Source organism: Protopterus annectens, chromosome 7.part0 (assembly GCF_019279795.1).
Source record: "Protopterus annectens isolate FY-2018-M chromosome 7.part0, PAN1.0, whole genome shotgun sequence".
In the NCBI taxonomy this organism is placed as follows: domain Eukaryota; kingdom Metazoa; phylum Chordata; order Ceratodontiformes; family Protopteridae; genus Protopterus; species Protopterus annectens.
In genome coordinates, this window is record NC_056739.1 from 1,280,585,902 (window position 1) to 1,280,599,569 (window position 13,668).

The following is a 13,668-nucleotide window of genomic DNA, read 5'->3' on the forward strand; positions in this document are numbered from 1 at the left end:
TATTTTTCATGGGCCTTGTCCAGATTTTTGATGTTTCCAGGTTGAGAGGTATGCTAGACAGGGGTCCTGGGAAGTAAATATTGTGGGAAGAAATATCCAGGGGAATTGTTATAGCTAGGCTTGTGTAGGCCCTAGGGCCAATATCCTAGTACCAACCTACGAACCTATTTAACAAATGCTGACAAGGTCATAAATGTTCAGGTAGAACTGCAGACAGCCTGCTACTGTGCAGTTTAAAGTAGAAGGAAAGTTGGTAAGCTTTAGCCTAAGTTTTGCTGGGCTGAGTGTAGTTACCCTGACTATGATAATATCACAAATGTGGTTTCATATCTGTGTCCTAGTCATTGTGGGTATAGTTCCTCATCCAACTAGATGGCAAAATCTTATGTCAGTTATTCTGCAGAGTATTCAGTCCTCTCTGAAAAGGAGGGCTTTCTAGCTATTGTAAAAGAGGGCATTGATTATCCATTCTCAGGAAACCATTTTTTGGATCTGAACCTTCTGAAGTAGATAATAGGGATATATTTTAGCTCTGAGGCATTGACTTATTTTCCCTGATGTGAAATGGGGAGGCCAATGGCTCGAGCCTTCAAGGAGTATGGGGATAATCACTTAGCTCCAGTCTTCTGTTAGTCTGAGGCCTAGTGCAGCCTATGAGTCCTGTATTATACTTACTTATATATTACAGCAATGCTAATCATGGCATTTTCATTTATATTTTTGCAGGTAACACTGGCCTATTCAGGCCTGGAATACATATTTTAACAACAGTCCCTCACTGCCCTATATCTGCAAATATTGTCATGTTTGGGTTATTACTATGGACACTTACTCAGCACTCTTAGTGATTCCTACCTGGTCCAAGGTAAACATGGTCAGCGCGTTGGCTACTGGATGGTCAGGAATCCAATACCTGAAGGGGCTTATAAGAACTCTTTTCTTCTTCAGCTCACCAGTATGTGTTACACTAATGACCTAGAAACTGATTTACAGTGGGATAGCAAACCTTATTCTTTCTGGAGGGAAAAAACATTGTTCCCTCTTTCTGGGTTTCTACTTCCCTCTTTCTGGGCTCCTGCTGACTACAATTTCTCCCAGCAATCAGGATTTCCTTTTGTTTGGTAGTAAAGAGTAAAGTCAAGATAGACTGTGATTGTAAGTTCTCTAGCCTTGCAGGGCTGTCTCTAATTAATGCACCTATATGGTGGACCAGAAACGCTACCATTTCAAAGATTTACCAGGCAAATTACAGAGGGTTAGCTGAATTTTTTTTCATGCTCGCAGGTGGGTCTATGTTAAATATTCAAACATCCAAAATGTCGAACGTTACATGGTCGAGACCAAATGTTCAACATTTGGATGTTTGAATATTAAATAAAAACAAAACAAAAAAAGAAAAACACACCTTAACAATGTAGGCAAGCCCCCCTGCACCCCCCATGTGGGGGGCTGTGCCCCTCACACCCCCCTACTTAAATATACCAACTCTGAGACCGCACTTCAGTGCAGAAAAGAAAAATTCTCCCGATCTGCACCGTACGGCGCCACTGAAAGTCAATCTTCAAACACTTGAAATTTCGAACGTTTGGTCTCGACCATGTAACGTTCGAAATTTTAAGCGTTTGAAGAATTGACATAGACCCTAGCAGGTAATGCAGAGTACATATAACTTTGTTGTGATAATTCCTTACAAGTTGATTGTGAGCAAGAATCATTGATTATGAGGAAGAATCACTGATGCCAAGATGATAATCTGTTCAGAGAGACGATAGTGGTAGATGGGTGCAACTCAGTTTCTGACTCAGAATGGTCCACTGATTCTAATTAATTTTTATGGCCCTAAATGTAATTAAATTAACTATCTTCAGAAAATGGCAGGGAAGTCTTAAGGGCTCCCGAAAACATACCAAAGACTGCTGTATTTCAGGGCAGGGGAATTTCAACCTCAACCTTGAACCTGTACTTCATCATACTGTGGTTTCATAAGACTCTATCCATCCCACTGGTATACCTGACTCATTTTAATTACCAGACAAATGAGGCTCTTTTACCCCAGTAAAATCAAGTTTATGTTATGAAGGTCAAGGTACTGGCATCTTATTTGTTTTGCTGGTGTTTCCCAGTCAGGCATTTTGGGAGAAAAACATGAAAACAACAAAGGAAAATTATTTTCTGTATCCTATATTCTTCAGAGCGTACTTCCTTATATCCTGTGACAGGAATCTGCTGAAGGTTCATGGACAGCCAATACAGTGAGTTTGTGGTCATGATACCGGGAACTTTCCATGTATCCAGGTGGAAGATGATATTCTGAACCTTTGAAACCACAGCCTCCATCTAAGACATGTATCAATCATCAAAAATGTGAAAAGAATGATATAGGAGAATGTGTTCCTGCTGAGTGTAGAGGTAAGATGTTTGTTATTCATGACTCCAATTACATCATAAAAAAGCAAAATATGAAGAGCGTTCCACTAACTTGACTGCATTAAAGTACGTAAATGGGAGGGGGAGGGGCAGTCACTTATAACCCCAACTACGTTAGCAGAATGTTCCAGAAAAATGGCAAGGGTTAAAATCAGCAAGCAATGCAGAATAAAAGGTTTGGCGAAGGAGACAGTAAATCTTACCCAACAACTTTAGTTAAGTGATGGACATGAACTTCACAGAAAAGAAAACAAGGAATTGTATCACTAGCAATTGACCTATTTTTGGAATAAAATCAATAAGAAATGCACATTCCCCAGTTAATTTATATGTTTATTTCAGTCTGGTAACAAAGAGGACTACTTTTGGCTATGACCCAATAAAAATCTAATATAAATAAGAAAAAGACTAAACAGAATATAGTAAGGAAATTATGCCATTAAAAATGAAATCAAAGTCCAAAAAATACAGAATAAATTATTTCGTTACACTGTTTATTAACAAGTATGTTACACAGAAAATTCTGAAAAAACACTGCCACTACTGGGCATTAGCAATTTCAGTATGAAGACGACTAGATTTCAACCTTGTAAACATCTGATCTAAAACCTGATAACTGTTTTATGTACACTTTCATAATTTCATCTCTTATGCTTAAACAATAAATAGCATTCTAGCAAATTTTGTGCCAGACTGTGATTATAAAAGCAATATTCAAACATAAATTTAGTTAGTGTCCAACATTTTTCTTTAAGAAGTCTGTACACATACATAAACATAAATGACAATGGACTGAAACTAAATGCCAAAAAAAACATTATTGTATCCCTTGGGAAGTCATCTACCCCAGGGAACTACCACATTAACAATATACCCCTAACAGTTGACCCAGCTGTTCAGGATTTTGGAACTTATGTGAACTATGACCTAACTTTTGACCTACGTGTCCAAAGTTGTAAGAAAGCCCTTCTATACTGCACAGCTTTGAAAGAAATGAACTGTGTCTAAATCTAGGGATGTCATTCTCCCCATTTACTCAGCCCCCATTAGGCCAATCATTGAGTATAATGCCCCCTTTGGCATGTATCTATCCAGACAAGCAACAACTGGAATGTTCACAAACATACCTTACTAAAAGGATACAAGGCCTAAACAAGAAGTCCTACATCGACTGACTGAAAGCCTTGTCACTAACCTTGGTAGTCTACAGATGGCTAAGTTGTGACCTGTGTCTAGCATACAAGGCATCCTCTGACTCACTGCTGAGAGATATAATGCATATCAGCAAGTCAAATAGCATCAGAAATACTCTGTCTAGGGATCTAAACCTCTTCCGCAACGTCAACAGAACAATTTGGATGAATAGGTATATCTCGCAGAGGATACCTCTGCTCTGGAACAGACTCCCCATCCACATAAAACAAAGTTTATCCCTGTCCAAATTCAAATAAAGCATGCATCTATTAATGGGAAACAGAAAATTTACCCCAGGACTGCCCTATACTACTAATGGACAGAGGCAGCTTCTAAATGCTTTATCACAGGCATGGGTCCCCTCAAATATCTATGGCATATCACAGTTATTCTCATTAGGGATAATATATAACTATCAACCGTGGGATGAGTAAGGCCAGTCTCTTACCCAATATGATAGGTTAGAGCACAAAAAGGGAAACTGGCTAGGCTTAAAATGCCCCCCAAGGGCAGCTAGCCTAGTACTTACCTATAAACCTATACTGTAGTTTAATAACAAAATGTGTCTGAAAATGTACTCCACAATGTGCAGAAAACTGAACAAAAGATTTGTCATATGTATAACTGAAATATCTCCTCAGACACACCACTCTGAAGTGCCAGTGCCAAACTGGGATGGTGCTTACTGCACCTTTAGAGCTGTAGTGGTCCGTGAACTCTGATACCTCATAAAATCAAACAGCGCAGCTATCACTAGAATGAGAGACCTGAACTTTCATCATCAGATTAAAAGAATACGATAGAGAGACATATTCATCACCTAGCACCTCCCCCTACTCGAAATCAACTTCCTCTGCAGATTAAACAATATGATTCAATATCTTCCTTCAAAATAAATCTAGACAACTAGCTGATCTCATATTTATTCTGGGACTAGCTGGCCTCTCTCTCCTTGAGAAATGAAGTTAATCCTTTCAGTGGGTGCTGCCAAGGTGTATGCAGTCATTAGACCATCATACCCTTGAAACACCTATGAATACAGCCAACAAATGAACATATTATCAAATGTCTTTGTTTGCAAACTTCTAAACAAAAAAAAGACATATCAATATCTGGCCCACTTGCTCAAATGACACCAGCTATTCAGGTGCAAAGTTCCAAAACACTGCTTTAAAGTTAAGATGCAGTGCTTTGAGGCATACACTACCTGGCACCTGGTACAAAGTGACTGTTGAGGTCAACACTATACAAAGCATATCAGCCATAACTCATAACACAGTTTAAAACAGACTAGCTCATTAACAATAATAAACGCTAAAAGACATGCACTCATATGCAATGCTTATTGTTCAGTAATGATTATGACCACTGTGTATTTTCTACAATTTACAGCAAGAAAGTGTGCATAACACTGCCAACCTGTACAAAAGCGCAAAGTTACTCTTCACAGGAAATCCAATGAGGAATAGTCAGATCTGTCACTCCATGTAATTTATTTGCAAACCATAGTCTACTAATGTAATTCACATATTCAGTGGTAATCTTTCTATGCCTATGACTAATGGTGCAAACATATATTTACAGCTGGGATGTTACACCTTATATTCCACCAAATATAAAGCGTTTTATATATATATATATATATATATATATATATATATATATATATATATGTAAATACTGTCTACTAGTATTTCTGCTCTTCACAATGCCATCTATTGATTCTATCAATCTTGTCTTGAATGCTCTGTTGCAAACATGTGTTCTCAATGTTGTGATTACTGTACAAGCTTTCCTTTTTGGAATTTACTGAATGTATTTTCAGAGTCATATCAGTGGCAACATGCTTCTCCGCAGGCACCTTCTACAAACGGGGAACTAACCATAATGGTGCATAGAAGAAAAGGTTACAAGAGATGCAATTTATACAGTATCAGATACCGAATGCCACGTTGTAAGTTGTACCTGGCTTTTAAGAATGCACATCTGAAATAAAAGTTGTGATGAATTATTACACTCAACAACCTATAAGGAAAATCTGTGGTTTATCCACTAGAATATATACGGAACTAAATAAAACAAAAAAAGAGGGACAAACATATAACTCCATTGCTTCCCTGACTAAGGAATATACTACCTAAAGCAATTAAAAATGTTACTAATTTAGAATTTTTCAAGGAAAAGTTATAATTGGCACAGAACACCTTGGAGTTGCTGTTACTTGTACCTTAACACTGGTTTGAAACTTTATGAACTTTTCTACGAAGGCTGATCTGGTTAACGATTTGTAAATAAATAAGCAAACAAATAAATAAATGCTTGGCCACTGTTTATGTTAACACTCTACTAAAGCAACTACTTGGATATTAACATAATCGCTGAGGTGTAACTCACTGAGGACTCAACTCACTGAATTCAACTGCTCGGGATACAAACCTGCCAGAAAAAGTCAAAAGCAAGTGTTTTTTGCAGAAGGGGTAAGACTGTGCCCAGTTACATTTAACAACTCCATGGTTGCGCAAACATGAAGAACTCTCTCTAAACAAAGGAATCATTACTGACTTACATTTAAAAAAAAAAGGGTATATGTTATAACAGTGAACGATCAAAAGATCGAATGCTGTTATATCGACCACAAAAGAACGAAAACAAAAAAGAGCGAACAGCCAGAAAAGCAATTTTTTCCCAGGGAAAAAATCTGCTGTTCCCCAAAAAAAAACACACTAAACACTATTCTAAGTGGGGTGCTTCGCCCCCCACACCCCCCCTACTTAAATATACCAACTCCATAGGAAGCATTCAGTAGGAAGTTGAATCTGGCAATACAGTTTCAAAATGGAGACAATACTAGGGGGCCATTGATGCAATTAAAAAGACCTAGTCCTTTCATCCCCCCCCCAACATCTTATGGTCAGTTTATTTGAAACACTGTGTTAAGGAAATTCGTGACCTTAGGTTTGGACTGGATCGTAATAAAATAGGGAATTTAACACCTAGTGAGGTAAAGCTATTTGAAGAAATATTAGCTAATAAGGACATAGGAATCATGAAAGCAGACAAGGGAAGGAGGCTGGTGATAATGGATATTAATGATTATATTAGTAGGATGTTTGAACTTTTATACAGTGAAACTTATACAGAAGTCTCTCGTAATGAACTGAATATTGCTTACAGAAATGTGCACTTAACACTTGTTTGAGTTATTGTTAAATGGGCAGATAACTATAGAGGAACATGAATTTTTGGAGACACCACATCCAAGGATACCAACGATTTTTGGGATCCCAAAAATTCATAAATCCATCACCAACCACCCTCTATGCCCAATAGTGCATGCAAAAGCATCAAAAACATTGAATATAGCTAAATATGTGGACTTTAAAGTTAAACGTGTTAGAAAATAGAACGACCTTGCTGAGAGATTCTTGGGACTTTCGAGGGAAAGTAAGACAAGAAATGTATGATGATAATTTATTAATGGTAACTATAGACATCTGTGACCTGTTCTCGGTCATCCCACATGAACAGGGGATTGACTGGGTTTGTAAGTATATAGTTAGAAATGCAAACATGGACCATAATACTGTCTCAACCCTAAGGGCTTGCATAGAACTTGTGTTATAGAACAAATTTGTGAGCTTTGAGGGGCATCTATTTAAGCAGAGGCAGGGGGTAGCCATGGGTGCATGTTGTGCCCCTGTCTTCGCTAATACAGTGCTAGCCCAGTGGAAATATCTTTGTGTCTTTAATTCACCTTTCAAAGATTGTTGGGCGCTTTATGGTCGATTTTTAGATTATGTGGTGCTATTTTGGAAAGATAGTGAGGACAGATTGAAAGAATGTTTCCAATACATTAATGAAACTACACATTTTCTGAGATTTACTATGTGTAAGGATAGTGATGCACTTCATTACCTAGATGTCACCATTAAAAAGGCCTATAATAACAAGGTCTTCATATCACACCTGTATAGGAAGCCCACTTATTTTAATTCCTTACTGCACTATAATAGCTGGCACCCTACACATCAAAAGAGAGCCCTGGTTAAAGGCCAATTTGTAAGATTAGCCAGAATGGTCTCTACAGTGGAGGACTTTCTTCAGGAATGTGAGGTTTTGGAAAGAATGTTAACTAGGAGGGATTACCCTAAGGAGATGTTGGTTAACATAATGTGTGAAGTGCAGAGGGAACGGAATGAAGGGGTTTATAATGTGCTGTTGGACAACAGTATTATTACCTTGCAAGCAGCTGGGCAAGGGAACAATGAGAGTTATGGCAGAGCCCTGGTGTTACCCTAAAATATTTATTACTATTATATTTGTGACATTGTTAAAAATACTGGAGAATATTTAGAACTGACTTTGAATTATTACCCTTGTTAGGAGAAAAAAACATACAAAAAGGAGGCTTCATTTAAGGGCATGTTGGAGAGTAATGCTGCTGGAAGGGTAAATGGAGGATGTTTTAAATGTGGGAGATGTGCGCAATGTCAATATATCATTCATCAAGACAGGATTAGTATTGTGAACTTTAGTATTATAAAACCCCTCAAAAAATATTTTTGTTATTTAAAAGGAGTGGTGTATGTTGCATTATGTCAGGCATGTGGTAGTTATTGTGTGGGTAAAACGAAGAGAGCATTTAGAGCTTGGATTTATGAACACATTTATGAAATTAAGCATCATAATGAAAATAATGCCCTATACAGACACATTAAAGAGAACCCAACACATGTCTTTAAATTTTGTGCCATAGATCATGTAGATTTAAGAACTGGGGTGGGCCAAGTGATGAATTCCTTGAATTCAAAGAGTTAAAATGGCAAATAAAGCTTAACTCTGATGAAAAGGTAGAAGGGTATCATTAAGTTCTTATTTAAAATTGAGAGCAGCATATTTTTTATGAGTTTTTATGAAATTATGCATAATAATTAAAACTTTTTGTGATTTTGTAGTGGATTATTATATTATATTAGTTTTTTAAGCTGTGTTGTAAATTACTTGTATTTAAAATAGATGGGTTGAACTGGTGGTGAATTAATTAAGAAATGGGTGGAGAAATGGGTATATATTGTGTGTGTTTTTGTACAATGATTTCATTCTAATGAAGTCTGAAATTAAATAAGACAAAAGAGTTGTGAATAAACTGGAAATATGCTAAGTACCTGGTGTGACCGGCTTGCTTTTTACATCTCCTGTTGTTGCAGAGTTGTTGTGTGTGTCTATTTACTGATTTATTTCATAAGTAGGAAAATGCAGTGGCAGAATTTTCATCAAACACTAAGTGTTATAAACAGTGGTCTGCAGTTCTAATTTATTTATTTATGTATTTAATTTATTTCTGTTTGATAATCAGGGAAGTCCACTGGGCCACGAAGAGCCTGTTTTCAGTGGAGGCCTGGAGAGAAAATCTCCAATGAACAGTTACAGAGAAACAATATATACAATCGATATTTTTAGGAAAATACAGTGTGCAATACAATAAAATAGATCTGGTAACATAATTTGTTTATTTATTTATAGATCTATCAGTACATATCTATCTAGATACCTATCAATATGGAAAGAAGTTCCCAAAAACATACACAAAATTTAATTCAACTTTAATTCTTAATTTATCTGTAGCACCTAGTTACATGCTTTGTTTAATGTGCAATAATAAAAAGTATGGATCGTTAGCTCTGTTGCTCAAAGGTTTTACAGATTAGTCTCCTCAAAATACTAATAATGAAGATAAAAGAAGCCTTAGCATGCTGACTACCAATGAAGTTGGAAAATTCTGACATTTCCCTAAATAATGACCACATTTAATAGAGATTTTTAAAATAGCACATTTCAAGGCCATACCGCTAATGATTGAGCTCACTGTCCTTTAATCCTGAATTGCTATAAAAATATGCATATGTTTAACCATATAAATGTTATGACAGTCTTGATGATTTCTTATCCTCATTAATTAGCATGTCACATACATCAGGCACAAAGACAGTTACTTGAGTTATCTGGAAATATTGAAGAAACTATATGACATCCACAATATTAAATTGTACTTTTAGAGAGATTTGAAAAAAAAAATAAAACTGGTTCTGTTTGATCACACTCTCCACCATTAATACAAATAATAAATAAGCCCCCTTTTCTGAGTTTCTAAATTCAGTAAATGTAATTTATACATTAATCTCAATTATGCATCAACACAGGCTGAATGCACTTTTCCATATGCACTACAAGTCTCTGTTTACCAAAACTCTAATTAAATATTTGTAGCTAAGATTTGTGCAGAGGTTCCTCAGGGCATTACCAAAGCCTTTGCTACATGCAAAAGAAAAACACCAGAAGTCATTCTGTGTAACAAACCACAAATGCATTAAAACTGTTCATGTCCAATGCAGAATAGCCCTTACTATGGTGGACAAAGTATATTGTTTCTCTCTGAAGAATCATCCTGTTAAACCATGTGTAACTGAATAGCTTGTAAAACAAGCTGCTTATGCAGCATTTGCATCCTACCAAGGATGCATAATGGTATTCACAACATAAAAGCTCTGTGAACATGTGCAGATCAGGCACGGATTTAGCACAGCAATGTCAACAGAATGGTGCTGAGAGGCAAATGTCAAACCACACAGCCTTTGTGAGTTGACTGTGCATGGCATCCCTCCCCAGATATTCTATCTGATGTTTGTGGACCCTCTCTGTCGTCTACTTAGCCCTCCAATAACTTTCCTTCCACTCCAGGGACCAACTGGGCTGCCCACACTTTTATCTATGTTAGAGTATGGCTACCACTGCTCCCTGTCTTCCATTGCCTCCAAGAGTCAAACAGGTCAATCATCATCTTCAGAAGAAAACTATGAACATATCACATTAACCAGTCATTATGAACCCACTGAGATTGATATAAGACATTCATGAATCCTGGTCACTGGCCCCCATAGCCAGCCTTAGGCATAGGCCAACTAACGGCCGCCTAGGGCACCAGTCAAGCAGGGGCATTTTTCCAATATTTATTTGTTTATTTTTTGTAGTAAACAAAATATTTCTTTCAAATATGTTGAATGAATACAGGAAAAAAATGAAGAGTAAGACAGACTGTGAGAAAAAGAAAGAAAAAAGTAATCTGGATGGTGTAGGTAGACCACACAGGGGCACCAGGTGGTGGTAGGGGAGGCGCTGTGGAGCCCCTTTTGCCAAGGACACCAGTTAACCAAAGACCAGCCCTACTGGCCCCCAACTCTCTCTATTCTGGGGAAGTACTTCTGTTTTCAGGACTAATTTGGGATACCCCAATTTTTGCAGGTATGTACATATTTTCAGGCTTGATTTACCCCTTCACACAATTTTCTGAATCCCTCATCACAGGTGATTTTTGAAGCTGCTTTGTATAAAGGAAGCTATGGTACATGGCCAACATAAAGGTGGAAACAATTTAAAGAAAGAGGACACACATCATGCAATTCCATTTTTTAACGAAAATAAATAAATAAATGGCTTTGTGTTGTAGAAATTTGCAATATTAAAGCCTACAGATCTTGCTGAAAGTGCTTACATTTGTCTATTATTTTCTCACTATCTGTGTTTCTGAGTAACATCCCGAATTCCTTCTTCAAGCAGGAATTTAAATTTTATGCTAATTAGATATCTAGAATTTTAGCTAGATGTTCCTATTTTAAAGGGCCTATGTTCTAATCTTCCATGTCTGCAGGTTGAGAAGTATAGTCAATCATACCTCTCAAATGTCCACATTTTCGCAGAATGTCCAGGTTTTTGCCTCATATGTTTGGTCTGTTCCAAATAATATTTGTGGTTTTCTGGCAAATCATTGAGGACTGAAGTTATTAAATAATGACATACAGTTGAATTCCAGACTTCACATCCTTCAGAAAATACATGACAATTCAAAACATGTTATTCTAGCAACTTTCTAAGTTTATAGGAGCAATATTTTAAATGTATCGCTTTTCTGAGGCCTTTGTCCCCCCATTATTTCTGTCTCTGTCCAGATTTGTTTGCACCGAGAGGTTGAGAAGTATGTGGTCAATGCAGCTAGTATCACTGGCTTAGAACCATACCCATTCACCTCTGGGATTAAAAAAAAAAATTAGGAATTATGTTAGTATCAGGCTCAAGGGTGGCCACAGTGGTGCAGCGGTTAGGGTTGCCGCCTCACAGCAAGAGGTTCTCCAGTTCGATTCTCGGCTGGGGTGCCTTTTGTGCTGAGTCTGCATGTTCTCCCTGTGGTCGCGTGGGTTTCCTCCAGGTGCTCCTGTTTCTTCCTACATCCCAAAGGCATGCTGTAGGTGGACTGGATACTCTAAATTGGCCCTAGGTGTGAGTGTGTGCATGTGTGTGCCTTCTGTGGAAGGTTGGGCTGGCAACTCGACACCATAAAACTCCACTGCCAATCATGAGTGGACAGGTGATCTGCTGTGGCGACCCCTAACCGGGAAAAGCCGGAAGAAGAAGAAGTTAGTATCAGCCTCAACTCAGGAATAATCCAAACCAAGTGGCCCACTTCAGTAAATTAAACACGCCATACGATTAAACTGATACCGAAAACAATATTACTTCTATTTTTTTTTTGGTCAACATTTCGCTTGAGAAGGGGGCAACATAGTGGCGCAGCAGATGGTGTTGCTGCCTCACAGTAAGAATTACCTGGTTTGATACTGGGCTGGACTGCCTTCTGTGTGAATTTTGCATGTCCTCTTTGTGTTCCTTTGGGTTTCCTCCTCCTTTCCAAATACATGCAGTGGGTGGATTGGATACTCTAAACAGACACCCCGACCCCGTCCAAGAAGAAAGTAAAATAATGTGATACGGAAAGGAGCCGTCAAAATATCAGCAATCTGGACAGAATTCCATGCTAATAAAACTGCTGCCTGGAAAAAAAACATCGCTAAGTGCAAATAAAACTGGTTATAACAACCATATGTGTTATAAAATATATGAGATCTATGCAATTTGTTCTTTACCTTAGCAGACAAGCTTTTCATTACTAGTATTATTGTTGCCATTAAATAGTACCGTTGGCATCTTGAAAATGAAATGCAACTATTTCTTTCATATAAAACCCAATTGTTTACAGTTTCCGCATGTAAAAAAAAAAACAGTCCTCAACGCCACTTGTAAAAGTCGTTAGCGCATGCCGATGCCAAAAATACCGAGAGGCTACAATCCAGCAAGAGTATGTGACATAACAAATATTGACACTGACAGGTAAGCAGGTTGCAGCCACCAGCCCATATTATACACCAGGATTTGAATTACCGTATTTATTTTATGATACATCACTTTTTATTCTAATAAGGACGAACACATCCCACCGTTTGAAACAAGCACAAACTAACAAAGTTTGGAAGCTAACTATATATAAGTAAGTGCCTAGTTGCAATATCAGCTAAACATTTCACACTTGATTTAACACGTATACAAGAAGACTGACTTTCAAATAAACCACAGAGAGTGCACAATAAATGAAATATGCTTTAAAACTTTATACCGCATTAGATGGGCAAATGGAACGAAATATTAAGTTAGTCGCACTTCAGAGCCACCACGCACAGTTTTACAAAACATATTCTAATGTCATTACGCACTAACCTGTTTTTTAAAGGTTGACTTTTCAGCTCATAGTATGTTTTCGGTTCTTCGTGGAATTCTTCCCCAACCTCAAAATCTGCAACTATTCCGGATTCTGACTGCATTTTCAGGCTGTCACCGTTACTGTCCCACATATGACAGAAAATAATGAGAAACGAAATAATGTTATTAGTGTCCAACTCGCAGTGCCAGCCGCAGTGAACTCCCTACTCAGCATACCCTGTCAGAGCATCTCCACCTGGGACTTGTAGTTTTAGAGTATCCACTGCTGATTGTAGTCAGCTATTAGGAAAAACTACAAGTTCCAGAAAGCTGTGCAGCAGAGGCTGTCACCACTCCACGTAAGCTTCGAATTTGGGTACAATGTCAATGTCAGCAGGTTTGCTGTGGCTGCTGGAAAAGTCAGTGAAGTTGTGTAGCGTATGTCAACCGATTTCTCAGCAA

General features: G+C 37.7%; 1 protein-coding gene across 3 annotated transcripts in view; it reads right to left on the minus strand.

The window, feature by feature from the left end:
- MITF (melanocyte inducing transcription factor) overlaps positions 1-13,426 on the minus strand; it is a 1,359,897-nt gene extending 1,346,471 nt beyond the window's left edge. For all 3 annotated transcript variants that reach the window (XM_044077898.1, XM_044077896.1, XM_044077895.1), the window contains exon 1: positions 13,225-13,426. In XM_044077898.1, coding sequence (XP_043933833.1) covers positions 13,225-13,358 — 134 coding nt within the window. In that variant the 5' untranslated portion in view covers positions 13,359-13,426. The remainder of the gene's footprint in view (positions 1-13,224) is intronic.
- Between the last annotated feature and the right edge of the window lie 242 nt (positions 13,427-13,668).